This window comes from Lissotriton vulgaris, chromosome 11 (assembly GCF_964263255.1).
Source record: "Lissotriton vulgaris chromosome 11, aLisVul1.2, whole genome shotgun sequence".
Classification (NCBI taxonomy): domain Eukaryota; kingdom Metazoa; phylum Chordata; class Amphibia; order Caudata; family Salamandridae; genus Lissotriton; species Lissotriton vulgaris.
The window spans coordinates 1,068,165,488-1,068,185,174 of record NC_141699.1 but is presented as its reverse complement, the minus strand read 5'-3'; the positions used below and the strand labels follow the sequence as shown (position 1 = coordinate 1,068,185,174).

The following is a 19,687-nucleotide window of genomic DNA, read 5'->3' as shown; positions in this document are numbered from 1 at the left end:
AAAAATAAATGGTCACTTGCCAGTAGGAGCAGTTTTGCAGCTTGAAGAGTTTTCTGGATTCACATGAGACCTTCCACCTCCCAGGAAAGTGACAAGGTGTCAGGAGGGTTACATACTGTGTAACTTAAATCATCAGGAAGTTATCACTTGCCTAGTTCACCATAAAGGGAAAAGAATCTGAAGGTGGTGACAATACAGGTTTGTGAGGCGCATGCCTGACTTCACAGGAGGACGCCCATAGCACCAAATGGCCACAGACGATGCCCAGCAATAGCAACCATGTTACTGAAAATATGTCTAGGTTTGGGTGCTGAAGGCAGCAAAAGAGTTCTAGGAAGTAAACCTATTTAGCCTTGTTGTCTCTCACCTTTCCCATTTTCACTCTTCTTTCCTGCAACTTTTTGTTGAAGTCGTAGTCCAAGGTTTGCTGAGTACCAGCCAGTTTGACTTTGATTATTATCTTGCACTTTTCATCACAGGGTCGTTCATACGTTGTCCCGCCTCAGCAGTATCCAGTCCAGCCGGGCGCTCCCAGTTTCTTCCCTGCTGCTAGCCCTACAGAATACGGAACATACGGTAAGGAGCTTTTTGAGAACACGTTTTGAAACATCAGACTTGAACATCTTGTTAGTTTACCACCTTTTTGTTTTAGTTCAGAAAGAATAAGCTTGAAATGATCAAAGGCTGATCTGATTAACTTTATTTTGTTAAATAAATTTTAATCTTCATAACTTAATACGTTTTTGATATCATTGCAAAAAGAACAAATCAATGAAGAGCATATCAAAGGCTTTTAAAGTGATAGAATTAAAACTGCACCACATGGTGGTTAGTGATTCAGTAAGTGATGCATCAGCACTGGACTCCTCTCTGGATTACCCAGTTCAATATTTGCTGTTCGTAAACAAAGATTGACTAGTGGCAGGATCATGGATGTATTTTTCTTTAGAGCTCTGCATTATTTAGAGTTACAGTGAGTACACAACAGACATGACTGGGGGGAGACAATATGGCACAGAAGAGACACATTACTCAGAAGGATGTTGCGGTCTACCCACACAGCCAACCACCAGACGATATCTTGCTATGTTGTGGGATGGGCAAGAGGTGAAGGAGAACTCAGTTTCTAAAACCTCCTCAAATCAGAAAAAATTTAGCTCGACAATTCCTCTGGTTGTTCTGCAGCAAAGCAGGAATGAATACTCGGTGCCAATATAGCCAAGATAGTTACCTTCTGTATTGCAAAAAATATGAATCTACCCTGCATGATTCACACATAGTAGAATTGAGGGCAGTGACTTGCCACACTGCGTCCTCCACCAGATGTGGTACACATGCGTCATATGCCACTGGAACCAAGCTTACCCGGCTGAGCCAGAATGACGAAACCAGTCCATGGTTGCTTGTGTTCTATTTCAGGGAATGCCTAGCCTGCAATTCAGGCTATACTGTTAAATTGGAGCAGGGTGAAGACTGATTTACATACACCTGGGTTCAAACTGAGGTGGCCTGGTGTGCAAAATAATGGACTGGTGTAGGAAAATGCTCTTTTTTTTTCAGTTTTCCAGCATTGATTTTTTTCTGCTTCATTTTCTTCAGACAAAACAAAAAGTACACATTTTGCGCCCTTTCTATATTTTAGTGGATTATTTGTCTTCAAAATCCCTAGAAATCTTGCAAAAAAAAACCAAAAAAAAAATAATAAAGACACACACACCTCAGTAGTATTATGTTCTAATACGATTTGTTAGGAGCAGAGGAAAAGTGTACTACACTTTGCCACACTGAACACTTGCTGCTCTAAACTCCATGCTTCTGGTGTCATGGGATCGCAAAGATTAAAGCAAATGGGATTTGTGCTCTCAGACCACGCATCAACAGATCATGCATGGCATCTAGGGTTGCATCAGTTCTTTTTAGTATTGGTTCTTCAAAAGGTACAGCTGGATATTTTCTACTGCATCGCAGTTTTTAAAACTCAGACGATTTAAAAGTGAAGGACAGATAAAAATGCTCTGGGAACAAGTTTTAAAGCTATCCTCACGTTCCAGGCAGCCATCAGAAAATCAGAAGCAGTGTTTCAGTGCGACCCAAACCTGCCTTGCACCTGGTCATTCGCAGGGAATATGGACACCCCACACTGGACCACATAATTAACCTGGAAACTGCTTGGTCAAAAAGGCATAACCAAAAATATAAATAACCAGCAAATGAGCAAGAAATTGGACTAGATTTAACATTCCTGGGAAACCACAGAGTGGTGTGGTTCAACAGACTTGCCCACAAAAAAGGCAAGACGCCTCTCCACATCATAGGCAGCAGTTTTATATGGAGGACAAAATTCTACTGAACATTCAAGCACTTTTAAGCTAGAATTTCACGGGGTCAGACGTTACGTGCTGCATAAATTAATCTGCAAATGTTGAAACTGTAAACGGAGACAACGTGTGTAGTGAACTTTGAAAAGAGTGAAGTGAAGGAAACAGAGCCCTGGATTCTAGCTTAGTTGTCAGATTCCAAAAACACCTGTGACATGATGAGGGATGTGAGAATTAAGAAGGAACGGGAACTGCAGCTTGTAGCGAGTAGCGCAAAGCATGCAGACCCCAGATCTTTGGCCCACAGAGCAGGAACTCAAAGTCTTTCGCGGCAGTACTGGGAGCTGCATTCTGTGTTTGAGCACCACCACGATGTTCCTCAGCCTATTAGGGAGGGGATGAAGAGTGCGGACATACAATGGCATCACAATATGTCATGTCAGACTATCAACTGTGAGGACGTGTAACTAGGTTTCCCCAGAGGGATGCAGATATATCATAGGCAGTTTACCTACAAACCTTGATCAGCCCAGGTCAGTTTCACCAGTACCCCTCAAAAACCCGTAACTATTGTGTTCAGTCGCTCAATGATGCTTTAAGTCCAAATACAGCCATATCGCTATCGGCCCATGTTTCACCAGTACCTCTCCTTGTACATCATGCAGCGGTTCAAACCTTAATGCACATTTAAAATTGGGTAACTTGCTGTGCTCTATTCACCTATAGCGAGGCCTACCTGAGCCTATGTTGGGAAAAGTGCAACTACTCATCTTTAATCACCGGCTCTCTCTTGGATTAGCTATTTCACGCAAATAACTAAGAAAAACAGCAATTTCTCAATCTTTCCCTCCACATGTTCGAATTTTTCCAATGAGCATGGTTTACCAGTCTGTTTCTAACAGCAGAGCTGTTTTTTGATCACCCATCAGCAGGCTCCCAACACCAACCATTTGTCCACTGCAAGGACAAGATGCTATAATTAAGAAGGCATCGGAGCGTGGTCCATTTCCCACATCCACCTCGATGAGGGAAAGCCATTTGGTAAGGCCAGAAGAATGGCGTGCGACCTTCACTTGTGGTCATTTCCCTGTACACTGACCCGTCAGCAGTCATGCCTGAGAAGATAAGGGATAAGGAGGATTAAAGAGTTAGAGGCATGTGGGCTGCTGAATTCATATCTGTGCATAGATCGCCGCCTAGTGTTGGGTCCGGATGAATGCACATTGTTGTCCTGGAAGAGTCTTCGAAGTATCACGAGATAGGTGGCTCCTCCCCTGGACTACAGTGCGAATGGGCATCGCCTCCATCCCCAGATTGTTTTTTTCCGCCATTGGGTTCGGATGTGTTTCGGTTCCCTCTGTCGGAATCGATAGTTGTTTAACTTTCCTTACTTGAGACCAAAAGGTCTTTAGGACTCGCGTCGGTATTGTCTATAGTTCGGGTTGGTTTATTCATCGGCTCCGAACACTTGCTGCCCTTCCGCGTGCTGTCGGCGCGGACGGGCCTACACGACGCTCCAGACTACTTCAACATGGAACAAACTCCGTTTAAGAGGTGCCCAGTGTGTGCCTCAAAGTATTCACACCTCGACGTGCACCCAGTGTGCAACAGATGCTTGTCGCCGGACCACGACGAGGCCAGGTGTATGGCCTGCTCCAAGTTCCGGTCGAAGAAGACTCTCAAGCTACGTCGGGCCGCAAGACTGCAGGCCCAGTTATCGGCACCCCCTCCAGCCAACATCTTTGAAGAAAATGTTGAAGACGACACCATCCTAAATGTTTCGGACTCTAACCCGGCGTCGGAGGACGAGAACTACGACGTGGGAGATGAAGAGTTCGAGGAAGTCGTCGAGGAGGTAGGGGACGACGGGGCCATTGCCACCGTGGAGGATAGCTCGGAGGAAGAGCATCCTCATACTGACTCCGGGCCAGAACCCCAGCATAAGGCCCAGGTCGAGGGATCGCCTTCGGGCCTTACCCAAGACCTTAATACTCGTCCCACGGCCCCGCCTCCGGGCCCGGCCACGGACATTGGTGATGCGCCACTCCTGGTACAGAAACCGAAAGTGAAGCCATCGGGGTCGGCACCATCGGTATCTAAACCGAAAGTGCAAGTCGCACTGGTGGGATCAAAGGCTCCAGAGGCCTCGGCGCCGAAGAAATCCAAAATGGCCGCCGAGATCAAGAGCCACGCCAAAATGGCCGACCCGAAGACCCCCGTGTCGAAGCCAAAGGCGAAAACGCCCGACGCGGCTGCGTCGACGCCGGCCGACGCTCTGAAGAGCCGTGTCGACGCCAAGAAGGTCGATGACCCTAAGAAAGCCTCGAAGAAGCGTCAGGACGACCCCAAGTCTCTGGCTGCACCGATCCCGGTCGACAAAGCCAAGGGTGGTGCTGTTGGCTCCGAAGACTGTGCCTTTGGTCGCCGACCCGAATCCGGATTCGGAGGACTCGCTCGAGCCGGTCCAGCCCTCCCCCTCCTTTACCAAGAAGGTCACGGAGTCCCTTCAGCGTATTCGGAAGAAAGCAGGGGCTCTCGAGCCGAAGGATGTGGCGCCGAAGCCTCCACAGAAACCGGCGAAGGCGCAAACGCCGATCCACTTCACGCTGCCGCCAAAGACGGCGCCGAAGGCTTTCGCTCCGAAGCATGGGGCCGGTGTGCCCTTGAAGCTGGTGTCTACGCCTAAAGCATCCTTGGTAGTGCCGAAGCCACGGCACCAACCACTAGCAGACGAGGAGCGTCGAGAGGTTGTCATCGACGCCAACACAGGCAAGCTCTCTCTCCTTAAAAGGAAGATCACCCCGGAGCCTGTGTTGGAGCATTTTCATATTCCACTGAAAAAGAAGTTGGACTCTGCGGGTACTTCTGCCCCCATGGAGCCTGCATCTCCACATGGTCTGGAGCTCTCACCCACTCACTCTAACGCTGGGGAGGGTGACGGGGATGATGATGAGGAGGAGGAGTACAATTATCCAGCGTACTCGGATCCAGAGGAGGTCAATGAGCCATGGTCTGCTGGAGGCGACCCTGAGGACCCTCAGTCAGGACACGAGCCGCAGCTTTTTGCTGCGAAAACTTCACCAACAGAGGACTCTGCAGCCTTCAACGCTCTAATTGAGAGAGCTGCGGCCAATCATGATGTCGACCTCCATGCGGACCCAGTGGATGTCGATTTTCTGTTTGACACTTTCTCGGTGGCTGAAAAGACTGTCAAGACATTGCCAATGCTCAAAGGAGTGATAAAACATGCGCCCGAGGTTTTCAGGGAGCCCACCCGGGCAAGAGTCATCAATCCTCGTATTGACAAAAAATACAAAGCAGCGCCCACTGATCCAACGTACATCAAGGGACAGTTGCCACTGGACTCTTTGGTTGTCTCCAACGCACGTAAGCGGGCGAACTCAGACCACGGGTGATGCTCCTCCCCCAGACAAAGAATCGAAGGTCTTTGAAGCCTCAGGGAAACGTATTGCTGCGCAGGCAGCTAATATTTGGCGCATTTCAAACATGCAAGCCCTACTTGCACACTATGACACCCTAGAAACCCTTCTACAGCACTTACCTGATCAGTACAAGGAGGGAGCTGAAATGTTGATTCAGGAGGGGAAGCTTATCACCAATGCTTCCATTAAGTGCGCACTGGACGTGGCTGATACCGCCTCCAGAGCTATAAACACTAGCGTGCTACTGCGGAGGCATGCATGGCTTAGAATATCAGGCTTTAAACCAGACATACAGACTACCATCTTAAACCAAACAGTTAACCCAGACCACCTGTTTGGGCCAGAAGTGGATGCAACCCTTGAAAAGATGAAAAAAGACACTGACACTGCTAAGTCTATGGGTGCCCTACAGTCCCAGCAGTTTCGGAGTGGTTCCTTTCGCCGCTCCAATAACAGAGGCACCTCAAGGGGTCAGGCATCGCAATCCACGCAATACTATAAAAGCAACACCCAATCCTCATACACCAACAAGGGTAGAGGTGGTTACCGGGGCAACAACGTCAAAGGCAGAGGACGTGGAAATAACAGCTCCAGGTCCTCCACCGCCAGCAAACAGTGACGCCTTGTCGCTGCCCCCCGACCACACAACACCGGTCGGGGGGAGACTCCAGCAATTCCTGCCCGCGTGGAAATCCATCACCACGGACAGGTGGGTCAAATCTCTATATGGTTATTGTCTGGAACTCACTTCCACTCCTCCAAACATACCTCCAAGAAACCGTCCTATGTCCGGCGAGCACTTGCACTTGTTGCAGCAGGAAGTCAAAGTCATGCTGCAAAAAGGGGCAATAGAGCTCGTTCCACTGCAAGAAAGGGGAACAGGGGTTTTCTCTCTGTACTTTCTGATCCCCAAAAAGGACGGATCCCTCAGGCCCATCCTGGACCTCAGGCCCCTCAACTGGTACATTATTTCAGAACATTTCCATATGCTCACTTTGCAGCAGGTTCTCCCTCTGCTTCGGCCGGGGGACTTCCTGGCTACTCTGGATCTCAAGGATGCATACTTTCACATTCCCCTGCATCCTTCACACAGGAAGTACCTAAGGTTCACCATTCAAGACCAGCACTACCAGTTCAGGGTTCTGCCTTTTGGGGTCACCACAGCGCCCAGGGTCTTTACGAAGTGCCTACCCCTATCTGGACGACTGGCTCATTCATGCAAAGTCAGAACAACAGTGCGCCGACCACGTGTCCTGCACCATTCATCTCCTGCACGATCTGGGATTCTCACTGAATTACCCTAAATCCCATCTCCAGCCCGCCCACATACGGCAGTATCTGGGCGCGACAATAAACACTCTGGCGGCCACTGCGCAGCCAAATTCAGTGAGTCGCCAGTATTCAGACGCTGATCCAACGATTCAGACCTCAGCACTCGCTTCCAGCGAAGGTGTTCATGCAGTTGATAGGCATGATGGCCTCCTGCATCTCCATCGTCCCGCACGCGAGGTTACATATGCGTCCGCTTCAGGAGTGCCTAGCATGTCAGTGGACTCAGGCTCACGGGCAACTAAGAGACCTAGTGTTGGTGAGCGGTCGGGCGTACAACTCTCTGCATTGGTGGAATCCACAAAACCTTTGCAAGGGCCGACCGTTCTAAGAGCCTGTGCCACATATTATCCTGACGACGGACGCTTCTCTCCAGGGATGGGGAGCGCATGTACTCCATTACACAGTGCAGGGACTATGGACACTACAGCAAAGGAAGATGCACATCAATGTATTGGAACTGATGGCAATCTTCATGGCCTTAAAGGCGTTCAAAGTACATCTGTGCAACAAAGTCGTGTTGATCCGGACGGACAACATGACGGCCATGTACTACATACAGAAGCAGGGAGGAACACACTCTCCACAGCTGTCTCATCTGGCTCAGAGCATGTGGAAGTGGGCCATTCAGAGGAACATTTTCCTAATGGCAGAACATCTCCCAGGCAAAGACAATCAGATGGCGGACCTGCTCAGCAGGCACAGCCACCAAATGCACGAGTGGGAGATACATCCATCAGTACTCCAACCGTACTTCCAAAGGTGGGGTCATCCAGAGATAGACCTGTTCGCCACAAGGGAGAACGCAAAATGCCAAAGCTTCGCCGCCAGGTTCCCACACCCGCAATCGCAGGGCAATGCGATATGGATGAACTGGTCAGGCAGAATTGCGTACGCTTTTCCCCCAGCACCTCTGATACCGCTGGTGGCGCGCAAGCTCAGGCAGCACTCGATGACTCTCATCCTGGTTGCTCCAACGTGGGCTCGCCAACCATGGTACACCACCTTTCTGGAACTTTCCGTGGTACCGCATCAAAGGCTTCATCTCACGCCCAGCCTTCTGACGCAGAGCCATGGCGACATTCAGCACCCAGATCTGCAACAGCTCAACCTGGCGATCTGGCTCCTGAAGTCCTAGAGTTTGGCTACCTCAATCTTCCCCCGGATTGCATGGACATCATTCGGGAGGCAAGAAAGCCCACTACTAGAGCATGTTATGCGGCTAAATGGAAGCGGTTTGTCATTTATTGTGCGAACCACGACATTAACCCGCTGGATGCTTCCATTCAGAACATCATTTGTTACCTGTTACATCTGTACCAATGCAATTTGGCGTATACTTCCATCCGCATTCACCTGTCTGCGAAGGCCGCATACCTCCAGAATAGACAACACCTTTCACTTTTCAAGGTGCCTGCTATCAAGGTATTTCTGGAAGGACTCAAAAGGGTCATTCCACCACTGACACCACCAGCTCCAGAATGGAACCTCAATGTGGTTCTTACAAGGCTGATGGGTCCGCCTTTCGAGCCACTACACTCTTGTGAGCTTCAGTTTCTGACTTGGAAAGTGGCTTTCTTAGTAGCAATTACATCGCTACGGAGGTTAGCGAGTTGCAGGCCCTCACCATCCAAGAGCCTTTTTTCCAAGTCCATGCTAACAGGGTGGTGCTCCGCACTAACCCTAAATTTCTACCCAAGGTTGTGTCTCAATTCCACATAAACCAAACAATCGAGTTGCCGGTGTTTTTTCAAAATCCTGAGTTGCTGGCGGAGCGGATGCTCCACACCCTTGACGTTAAAAGGGCCCTAATGTCTTACATTGACAGGACCAAGAATTTTAGAAAGACTAAGAAGCTTTTCGTTGCCTTTGCATCACACCACAAGGGTAACGCTATTTCCAAGGCTGGTATTGCTAGGTGGATCGTGAAATGTATTCAGATCTGTTACGCTAAGGCTAAACGCACTCTTACAATTCCATCAAGAGCCCACTCCACCAGAAAGTTGGGGGCCTCTATGGCTTTCCTTGGGAACATTCCCTTAGAGGATATATGTAGAGCAGCCACATGGTCTACCACACATACATTTACTAAACATTACTGTGTAGACGTGCACTCTAAACAGCAGGCAGCTGTAGGTCAGGCTGTTCTCAAGACACTTTTCCAAACTGCTGCAGCTGGCACGGGCGGCCGCCGATAATGGGGGGACTGCTATGTATTCTATGCACAGATAAGAATTCAGCAGCCCACATGCCTCGAACTGCAAATGCTACTTACCAGTATGCATCTGTTCCTGGCATGTAGGGCTGCTGACATTCATATCGCCCGCCCTCCTCCCCGGCGCCTGTAGCAGCTGCAGTATTCATGTATATGCTCATAGCATGGTCATCACTCACATAGTTCACTCCATCTCGGCCACAATGGCTAAAAACAATCTGGGGATGGAGGCGATGCCCATGCGCACTATCTCGTGATACTTCGAAGACTCTTCCAGGACAACAATGTGCAATCATCCGGACCCAACACTAGGCGGCGATCTATGCACAGATATGAATGTCAGCAGCCCTACATGCCAAGAACAGATGCATACTGGTAAGTAGCATTTGCATTCCTCTAAGGGGCAGCCCATCTCCATAGTAACAAATTATAGATCCCCATCAATCCATCACTTTCTCCTGTCTTTTTGTTTTCTTTCCTGTCGCCTGGCTTGCTGGTCTGCCACTGTGCGCGGCATCAGCACCACACTTCCATCATTGGCATACTGCAGAGCATATTGATGAGGAGAGTATGGCTGGCCGTTTTCGTTGCGTAGGTGATCAAACACTTCTAGGTAAAGACTCTGCACCTTCTGCTTCATTTGCCGAATTGATCGGAGGAACTCTATCGTTCGAGGCATGTGGGCTGCTGAATTCATATCTGTGCATAGATCGCCGCCTAGTGTTGGGTCCGGATGATTGCACATTGTTGTCCTGGAAGAGTCTTCGAAGTATCACGAGATAGGTGGCTCCTCCCCTGGACTACAGTGCGCATGGGCATCGCCTCCATCCCCAGATTGTTTTTTTCCGCCATTGGGTTCGGATGTGTTTCGGTTCCCTCTGTCGGAACAGATAGTTGTTCTACTTCTACTCCAGACCAAAAGGTCTTAAGGCTGAGCGTCGGTATAGTTGCGTACGGGTTTCTTGTCTGACTCTCAGCTCCGATCTCTTGCTGCCCTTCCACGTGCTTTCGGCGCGGACGGGCCTACACTACACTTCTGCTATGGAGCGAACACCGTTTAAGAAGTGCCCGGTGTGTAACTCCAAATATTCACACCTCGACGTGCACCCTGTGTGCAATACATGCTTGTCACCGGATCACGACGAAGACAGCTGCATGGCGTGTTCGAAATTCCGGTGCAAGAAGACTCTGAAGATTCGCCGGGCCAATAGGCTCCAGGCTAAGTTATCGGCTACTGCGGCGCCCCCACCAGACGACATATTCCAGGAATCTGTTGAAGGCGAAGACGATGTGCAAGGTTCGGACTCTAGTCCCGCGTCCGAGGAGGAGACCTACGACGCGGGTGAGGAGAACTTTGACGAAGTCGCCGACTAGGTAGGGGACGGCGATCTGGCTTTTGCCACTGTGGGGGATAGCTCGGAGGAGGAGCATCCCCAATCAGACTCAGGGGTTATTCCCCTTCATACGGCCCAGGTCGAGGGATCGCCTTCGGGCCTTACCCAAGATCTACTTATGAGTCCTACATCCCCGCCTCCGGGCCCGGTCACGGACATTTATGAGAAGCCACTAACGTTGAAGAAAACGAAAGTGAAGCAGTCTGGCCACGCACCCTCGGATGCGAAACCGAAAGTGAAAGTTACGCTGGTGCAGAAGGTTCTGGGGGCGTCAACTTCCAAGAAATTCAAGATGGCCGACTTGAAGAGCCACGCCAAGATGGCCGACCCGAAACACTCGGGGTCGGCGCCGAAGGCGAACTCGTCCGACGCGGCTGCGTCGGCTCCGAAAGGGGTCGTGGACCCGAAGACGGCTCCGAAGAAGCCTCAGGGCGACGACGCGCATAGGCATGGGGCGTCGGCCTCGAAGAAAGTGCCTGCAGGCGATCAGGCTCTCGATGCCGAGAGGTCGCTCGAGCCGGTCAAGCCCTCTCCGGCCTTGACGAAGAAGGTAGCGGAATCCCTGCAGCGGATACAGAAGGACAGTGTGGTTCCCGCTCAGGACACTGTAACTCCTAAGCTCACGCCTAAGCCTGCGAAGGAGCAAACGCCTATCCGTTTTACCCTACCACCCAAGTCGGCGCCGAAGGCCTTCGCGCCGAAACAGGGCGGAACCTCGGAGGTATTGACACCGAAAGCTGCCTTGGTGGTGTCGAAGCTTCGGCTCCAGCCGCTTGCTGAAGAGGAACGTCGTGAGGTAACCATCGACGCCAACACCGGGAAACTGTCTCTCCTTAAGAGGAAAATCACAACGGAGCCGGCGTTGGAACATTTTAAGATCCCTCTCAAAAACAAAAGGGACTCTGCGGACTCTTCGGCTCTGGTGGATCCTGTGTCCCCACAAGCCCTAGGACACTCGCCGACGCATTCCGCCGCAGGCGATGTGGACGAGGAAGACGCCGAGTACAACTATCCGGCGTACTCGGATCCGGAGGAGGGGCACGAACCTTGGTCCGCCGGAGGCGACCCAGAGGACCCGCAGTCGGGCCAAGACGCGCAACTTTTTGCCGCCAAAACGTCCCCGACGGAGGACTCGGCGGCCTTTAACGCTCTGATCGAGAGAGCTGCGGCTAACCACGACGTCGAGCTGCACTCGGACCCAGTGGATGTGGACTTCTTATTTGACACTTTCTCAGTAGCTGAAAAGTCAGTCAAAACGCTGCCGATGCTTAAAGGGGTGCTTAAACATGCAACGGAGGTCTTCAAGGAGCCCACTCGGGCGCGTGTGGTCAACCCTCGCATCGACAGGAAATATAAGGCAGCGCCCTCGGATCCAACATATATCAAGGGACACTTGCCATTGGACTCATTGGTTGTTTCCAACGCTCGGAAGAGGGCGAACTCACAAACTACTGGTGACGCTCCTCCCCCAGACAAAGAGTCCAAGATCTTTGAGGCCTCAGGCAAACGGATTGCTGCACAGGCAGCTAATATCTGGAGAATATCTAACACACAAGCCCTACTTGCACGCTATGATAGGGCTCATTATGACACCTTAGAGGCAATACTGCAACACTTACCTGACCAGTATAAGGAGGCAGGAGAAATGCTGATTCAGGAAGGAAAGCTCATTACAAATGCATCCATAAAATGTGCACTGGATGTGGCAGAAACAGCCTCCAGGGCGATCAATACCAGTGTGTTGCTTAGACGGCATGCCTGGCTTAGAATTTCAGGGTTCAAGCCCGACATCCAAACTACAATACTGAATCAAACAGTTAATCCTGACCACCTGTTTGGCCCTGAGGTGGATGCCACACTGGAAAAAATGAAAAAAGATACGGAAACTGCCAAGTCTATGGGGGCCCTACAAAGTCAGCAGTTTCGGGGTGGTTCCTTTCGCCACTCCACCTCCAGAGGCACCTCAAGGGGTCAGGCATCGCAGTCCACCCAGTATTACAAAAGTAACGCCCAAACCTCGTACAACAACAAGGGTAGAGGTGGTTACAGAGGCAATAACGTCAAGGGCAGGGGACGTGGAAACAGCTCCAGGTCCGCCACCGCCAACAAGCAGTGACGCCTTGTCACTGCCCCCCGACCATACAACACCGGTCGGGGGGAGACTCCAGCAGTTCCTGCCAGCGTGGAAATCCATCACCACGGACAGGTGGGTCAAGTCTCTTATCCAGTACGGGTACTGTCTGGAACTTACTTCCATTCCACCAAACATACCCCCAAGGAGCCGTCCTATGTCCGGCGAGCACTTGACCTTGTTGCAGCAAGAAGTTCTAGTCATGCTGCAAAAAGGGGCGATAGAGCTCGTTCCATTGCAAGAGCGGGGAACAGGGGTTTACTCCCTGTATTTTCTGATCCCCAAAAAGGACGGATCCCTCAGGCCCATCCTGGACCTCAGGCCCCTAAACTGGTACATCCTCTCGGAGCACTTCCATATGCTCACGTTACAGCAAGTGCTTCCCCTGCTTCAGCAAGGGGACTTCCTGGCTACGCTGGATCTGAAAGATGCTTATTTTCATATCCCCCTGCATCCTTCCCACAGGAAGTATCTCAGATTCACGATTCTGGACCAGCATTACCAGTTCAGGGTTCTGCCGTTCGGGGTCACCACGGCGCCGAGGGTGTTTACAAAGTGCCTAGCGACTGTGGCGGCGCATCTCCGTCGCCAGAACGTCCACGTCTACCCCTACTTGGACGTCTGGCTCATTCAAGCAAAGACAGAACAGCAGTGCGTCGACCACGTGTCACGCACCATTCATCTCCTGCACGATCTGGGATTCTCTCTGAACTACCCAAAGTCCCATCTCCAGCCCGCCCACGTGCGACAGTATCTGGGCGCGACAATCAACACTCTGGCGGCCACTGCGCAGCCAAGTTCAGTGACAATCGCCAGTATCCAGACGCTGATCCAACGATTCAGACCTCAGCACTCGCTTCCAGCGAAGGTGTTCATGCAGTTGATAGGCATGATGGCCTCCTGCATCTCCATTGTCCCGCACGCGAGACTACATATGCGTCCGCTTCAGGAGTGCCTAGCACGTCAGTGGACTCAGGCTCATGGGCAACTGACAGACCTAGTGTTGGTGAGCGGTCGGGCATACAACTCTCTGCATTGGTGGAATCCACAAAACCTTTGTAAGGGCCGACCATTCCAAGAGCCTGTGCCACAGATTATCCTGACAACGGACGCCTCTCTCCAGGGATGGGGAGCGCATGTACTCCAATACACAGTGCAGGGACTCTGGACACTACAGCAAAGGAAGATGCACATCAATGTGTTGGAACTGATGGCAATCTTCATGGCCTTAAAGGCGTTCAAAGTACATCTGTGCAACAAAGTCGTGTTGATCCGGACGGACAACATGACGGCCATGTACTACATTCAGAAGCAGGGAGGCACACACTCTCCGCAGCTGTCTCATCTGGCTCAGAGCATGTGGAAGTGGGCCATTCAGAGGAACATCTTCCTCATGGCGGAGCATCTCCCGGGCAAAGACAACCAGATGGCGGACCTGCTCAGCAGGCACAGTCATCAAATGCACGAGTGGGAGATGCATCCATCAGTACTCCGACCGTACTTCCAAAGGTGGGGTCATCCAGAGATAGACCTGTTCGCCACAAAGGAGAACGCAAAATGCCAAAGCTTCGCCGCCAGATTCCCACACCCGCAATCACAGGGCAATGCGATGTGGATGAACTGGTCAGGCAGATTTGCGTACGCTTTTCCCCGAGCACCTCTGATACCGCTGGTGGCACGCAAGCTCCGGCAGCACTCGATGACTCTCATCCTGGTTGCTCCGACGTGGGCTCGCCAACCATGGTACACCACGTTTCTAGAACTGTCCGTGGTACCGCATCAAAGGCTTCATCTCACTCCCAGCCTTCTGACGCAGAGCCATGGCGACATTCAGCACCCAGATCCGCAACAGCTCAACCTGGCGATCTGGCTCCTGAAGTCCTAGAGTTTGGCTACCTCAATCTTCCTCCCGATTGCATGGACATCATTCGGGAAGCAAGGAAGCCCACTACGAGAGCTTGTTATGCGGCTAAATGGAAGAGGTTTGTCATCTACTGTGTTAACCACGATATTGACCCGCTGGATGCTTCCATTCAAAACATCATTTGTTACCTGTTCCATCTGTATCAATGCAATCTGGCGTACTCTTCCATCCGCATTCACCTGTCTGCTATGGCAGCATACCTCCAGAATAGGCAACACCTGTCACTCTTTAAGGTCCCTGCTATCAAGGCCTTTCTGGAAGGACTCAAAAGAGTCATTCCACCAAGGACCCCACCAGCTCCAGAATGGCACCTCAATGTGGTTCTTACAAGGCTGATGGGTCCTCCCTTTGAGCCACTGCACTCTTGTGAGCTTCAGTTTTTGACTTGGAAGGTTGCGTTCTTAGTAGCAATTACATCGCTACGGAGGGTTAGCGAGCTGCAGGCGCTCACCATCCAAGAACCTTTCTTCCAAGTACATGCTAACAGGGTGGTGCTCCGCACTAACCCTAAATTCCTACCCAAGGTAGTGTCTCATTTCCACATAAACCAGACAATTGAGTTGCCGGTGTTTTTCCAAAACCCAGAAACGCTGGCGGAGCGGATGCTCCACACCCTTGATGTTAAGAGAGCCTTGATGTACTATGTAGACAGGACAAAAGATTTTCGCAAAACCAAGCAGCTTTTTGTTGCTTTTGCCACACATCACAAGGGAAACGCTATCTCCAAAGCTGGGATCGCTAGGTGGATAGTGAAATGCATTCAGATCTGTTACGCTACAGCTAAGCGCACTCTCACTATCCCACCAAGGGCCCACTCCACCAGGAAGTTGGGGGCCCTCTATGGCTTTCCTAGGTAACATTCCCTTAGAAGATATCTGTAGAGCAGCCACATGGTCTACCACACATACTTTCACTAAACACTACTGTGTAGACGTGCATTCCAAACAGCAGGCAGCTGTTGGTCAGGCTGTTCTCAAAACACTTTTTCAGACTGCTGCAGCTGGCACGGGCGGCCGCCGCTAATGGAGGGACTGCTATGTATTCTATGCACAGATATGAATTCAGCAGCCCACATGCCTCGAACTGCAAATGCTACTTACCAGTATGCATCTGTTCTTGGCATGTAGGGCTGCTGACATTCATATCGCCCATCCTCCTCCCCGACGCCTGTAGCAGCTGCAGTATTTCATTCATATGTATATATGTATATGCTCATAGCATGGTCATCACTCACATACTTCACTCCATCTCTGCCAATGGCTAAAAACAATCTGGGGATGGAGGCGATGCCCATGCGCACTGTAGTCCAGGGGAGGAGCCAGCTATCTCGTGATACTTCGAAGACTCTTCCAGGACAACAATGTGCAATCATCCGGACCCAACACTAGGCGGCGATCTATGCACAGATATGAATGTCAGCAGCCCTACATGCCAAGAACAGATGCATACTGGTAAGTAGCATTTGCATTTTCTCGAAACAATTTCGACTTGTCTCTTCGCAAATCGTCCACATCATGCTCGAGGTTCAAAATTGTATCCAGCTTCCTCTTACGGCAATTTTGAGCAGCCATCTTATTTTTGCCTCTCCTCCGAATGTCACGAATTAGGCTAAGCTGTGTCTCGCTCAGCTGATATTTTGACATCTCGTTCAATTCCTCCACTGGAAGATTAATGATCTTCTCATTGGTGAAGGGTATCTTCATGGCCCTGGCTCTCTGCTCATCCCGGCCCATCTGCTTGTCAAGGAAGTCTTCTTGTTTCTCTTTACTGCTCAATCGCATCACAGGTGACATCTGGGATTCATCGCTGTCTACAACCTCAGGTGCCATGTTATATGTGTGATTGTGGCCAACCTGCTCTAGATATGGCAAGTACTGGAACTGCGAGGGATCCAAGTAGCTCATACGGCAAAACTTACTATACTCTGGTTGGTATCCAACAGCCCCCTCGGATCTCTCGAAGTCAACAACTTCAGATTCTGAACTGTACCCAACTGCTCCTTCAGAGAATGAAGTAGAGGAAGAGGATGAAGAAGACTGTTGAGGACGAAGATTCTGAACTTCTAGGAGAAGGAGGGCTATGACTAGAGTCCAGGGAAAGTCCGGAGTCTGAATCAAATTCCTGTTGTAGCTGGGAAGCCTGTAAAGGATTAAAGCCCTCTTCGATGGCAAGGTCCATCATACTGATCTCTGCAAGCATAGCTTAATCGAGAAGCCCCCCTAAAGGATCTGGCAGTTGAGGACTGGAGGTCTCATTGGTGGTACTGTTCAGCTGAGGCTCGATGAAGGTGCCAGTGAAGTTGGTGGAGCCAAAGGTTGAATTTAGGTGGGTGGAGTTATCAGGAGCCAATTGAAGCAAAGCCGAATTAGAGGTTGAGGACGTTCCTTCAACCACCGGACTGAACAGTGAAGAAAGGTCTTGGGTGCAGCTAGGCAACAACGCCTGATGCAAGCTCACATTCTGGTGGAATGGTGAGCTAGGGGCTAAGCTGAAGTTCATGTTGAGCAGATCGCCGCTTGTGCTGTTGTACAGTGAATCCTCGGTTCTTTTATTCACATCCAGTGCCTGTAGGTCCATCATAGACATCAGATCCTGCCACTGCTGCTCCAAATCCAGGGGGGACTCTGTATCTGGGAGAAGAGGTGATAAAACATCCTCTGAAGTCACTGATGGTGTGCCTTCACTAACACTGGACTCTGCTCCTATCAAACCGGAGGGAACAGCAGCTGGAAATTCAGAGTTCTCTCCAAAGGGGAATGTGGCCTCAAGAAGCCATAAGCATTCCTCTAGAGACAGGCTTGTCTGGTCCGCCAAGGGGGACACCTGTACCGGGAGGGTTTCTCCAGTCTCTCCATCCACAGCTGACCTGGAGCATCGGACTTCATCCTCTTCTAATCTGCGACCAGCATCAATCTCTTCATGTGCTAATTTCTCCACATCACTTTTCTTTGGTCTGTTGCTGTAATCAAAAATCTCTCGCCCAGCTCCAAGGTCGATGTCCTGCCTCCATAATATGTCAATGAGATCCAGGTCCTCTTTTGGAAGGTCGTCGTTGCTGGGGGGTGCCACCGCTCCCTGGTCTTCCTCTTCCCCCTAGCCTTGCTCGGACAAGCCTTCAGCCCTCACCGTGGATTCAAGGTTACCGACTTCCTGCTGCCCGCCGACACTGTCGATGGTGATGGGTGGGTTGGGCTGGGCACTAGACACGGAGCTTTCGGGCTCCCTGTGAACCAGCCAGGCATCCACCTCTGCGATGGGGACCTGCAGCCGGTCCAGGGCTCTCACCTGGCTGAGGAGGCGGCGGGTGGTGAAGAAGCTGTCCAGGTCCACACTCTTTGGGTGGACGTCATAGCCCTGCAAGGTGTTGCGGAGGTTGTGGAACGGAGTCTGCGTGTAGGCAGAGCTGGGGCCTAGGATGATCTCTCGCAGGTGGGGCAGCCGGGGGTTCAGGTAGCTGTCCACGTCCAAACGCACGCCAATCAGGCTCAGTAGGATGGTGAATTGGATGAGGCCTTCTGTGAAATACTTCTTCAGAGACAGCATTTCTGAGCAAAACCAACCCAAAAGGCAATACAACAGACTAAAAAACACATACGCTGACCAGCTTTAGAGTCCAGCAGGTGCAGGTGGGCATTCGGGTTTGTCAGACAAAGCTTCAGATTAGGACGCCATGACTCGGAGCCCCTAGGCAGTCCCCGGGTTCGGCGCCTGCGAGCCCCTCGTGCTCACCGGTCCGGCCTGCCCGGCTCCCTCCAGACGCGTGCTCCCTTTGTCTGCTGTCCTTGGGACGGGTGCTGACTTCCTTCGATCCTCGGGGTCAGTCCCTGGAGTGTGAACGGTGCTCTCCGGTGCCGCTTGCTCAGCTGTTCTGACTCTTGGCGCTCCCCGGGGACGGTGAATCTATTTCAGGGAGGCTCCACTCTCCCACACGTTACTCATCCGCGGCCCAAAGTTCGTTCCAGCAACTTCCGTCAACACTCCCGGCACTCGAGCTCTGGTCTAATGGCAGCCGCCGGCGCAACGGGTCCTTCCGGACAGTCACAGGCTTTCGTTTACAATGTATATCCCCTCACTTCGGCTCCGTGCCCTGCAGCCCGAAAATGCTCCTCTTTGACACACTCCCACTTTTTGCTTGGTAAATTATGATTTTTTTTGTCTAAAAGTGCACTCTGTTTCTGCTAACCAGGTCCTCAGTGCCAGATCTTTTCCCTAAACTGTGCAAATTGTTTCCCCAATTGAAAAAACCTTTAGCACCCTCTAAGTCACTAGTAAATCGGACCCTGGTACCTAGGCCCTGAGATACTAAGGAGGGCCCCTAATGGCTGTAGCACGAATTGTGCCACCCAAAGGGACCCCTCACCAAGCCTATGCAAGACTGCCATTGCTGGGTGCATGTCTTGGTGCAGACAAAAGTGAAAACACATGTCACGCATCCCTGCGTGCCATACCCCTAACACTGCATGTAATCTTTAGAAGTCATCCCTAATGCTGCCTGAAGGCAGGATGCTGAATATTACATGCGAGGGCATACCTGCATGACTAGATATGCCAGTGTGATTTAGTCCCATTACTACCAGTGCAAGTGGACAGGGAAGCCATTTCAAAACATGTGCTGGACACTGGTGAAAACAAGTTTCCCAGCTACATGATTGCTTCCCTGAAAATATGGATGTTTGGTATCAAACATCTCGTATTGGTTAACTAACACAGTTAAATTTAAAGACATGCTCCCAGAGGGCACCTTAGAGGTAGGTGCCCCTTAACCTAACTGTCTCTGGTGTCCTTGTTGTCTGGTTGTTGCAGGGTGAGAGCCTTTGCTCTCAGGAGACCCAGAACAAAAGCCAGTATGGGAAGAGGATGGAACCTCCCCTCCCACAGGATGACCTGCCGATTAGCCTCCATGGGCTGGCGAACTTGAAGCAAGTTGCTGCCT

At 51.0% G+C, this 19,687-nt stretch overlaps 1 protein-coding gene and 1 pseudogene across 3 annotated transcripts in view; one reads left to right on the top strand and one right to left on the bottom strand.

Moving 5' to 3' along the window:
- EIF4G1 (eukaryotic translation initiation factor 4 gamma 1) overlaps positions 1-19,687 on the top strand; it is a 1,004,595-nt gene that overhangs the window by 255,616 nt on the left and 729,292 nt on the right. For all 3 annotated transcript variants that reach the window (XM_086944451.1, XM_086944450.1, XM_086944449.1), the window contains one exon: positions 480-576. In XM_086944451.1, the coding sequence (XP_086800577.1) occupies positions 480-576 (97 nt within the window). The remainder of the gene's footprint in view (positions 1-479; positions 577-19,687) is intronic.
- LOC147684094 (endoplasmic reticulum membrane sensor NFE2L1-like) lies at positions 9,719-18,429 on the bottom strand (annotated as a pseudogene).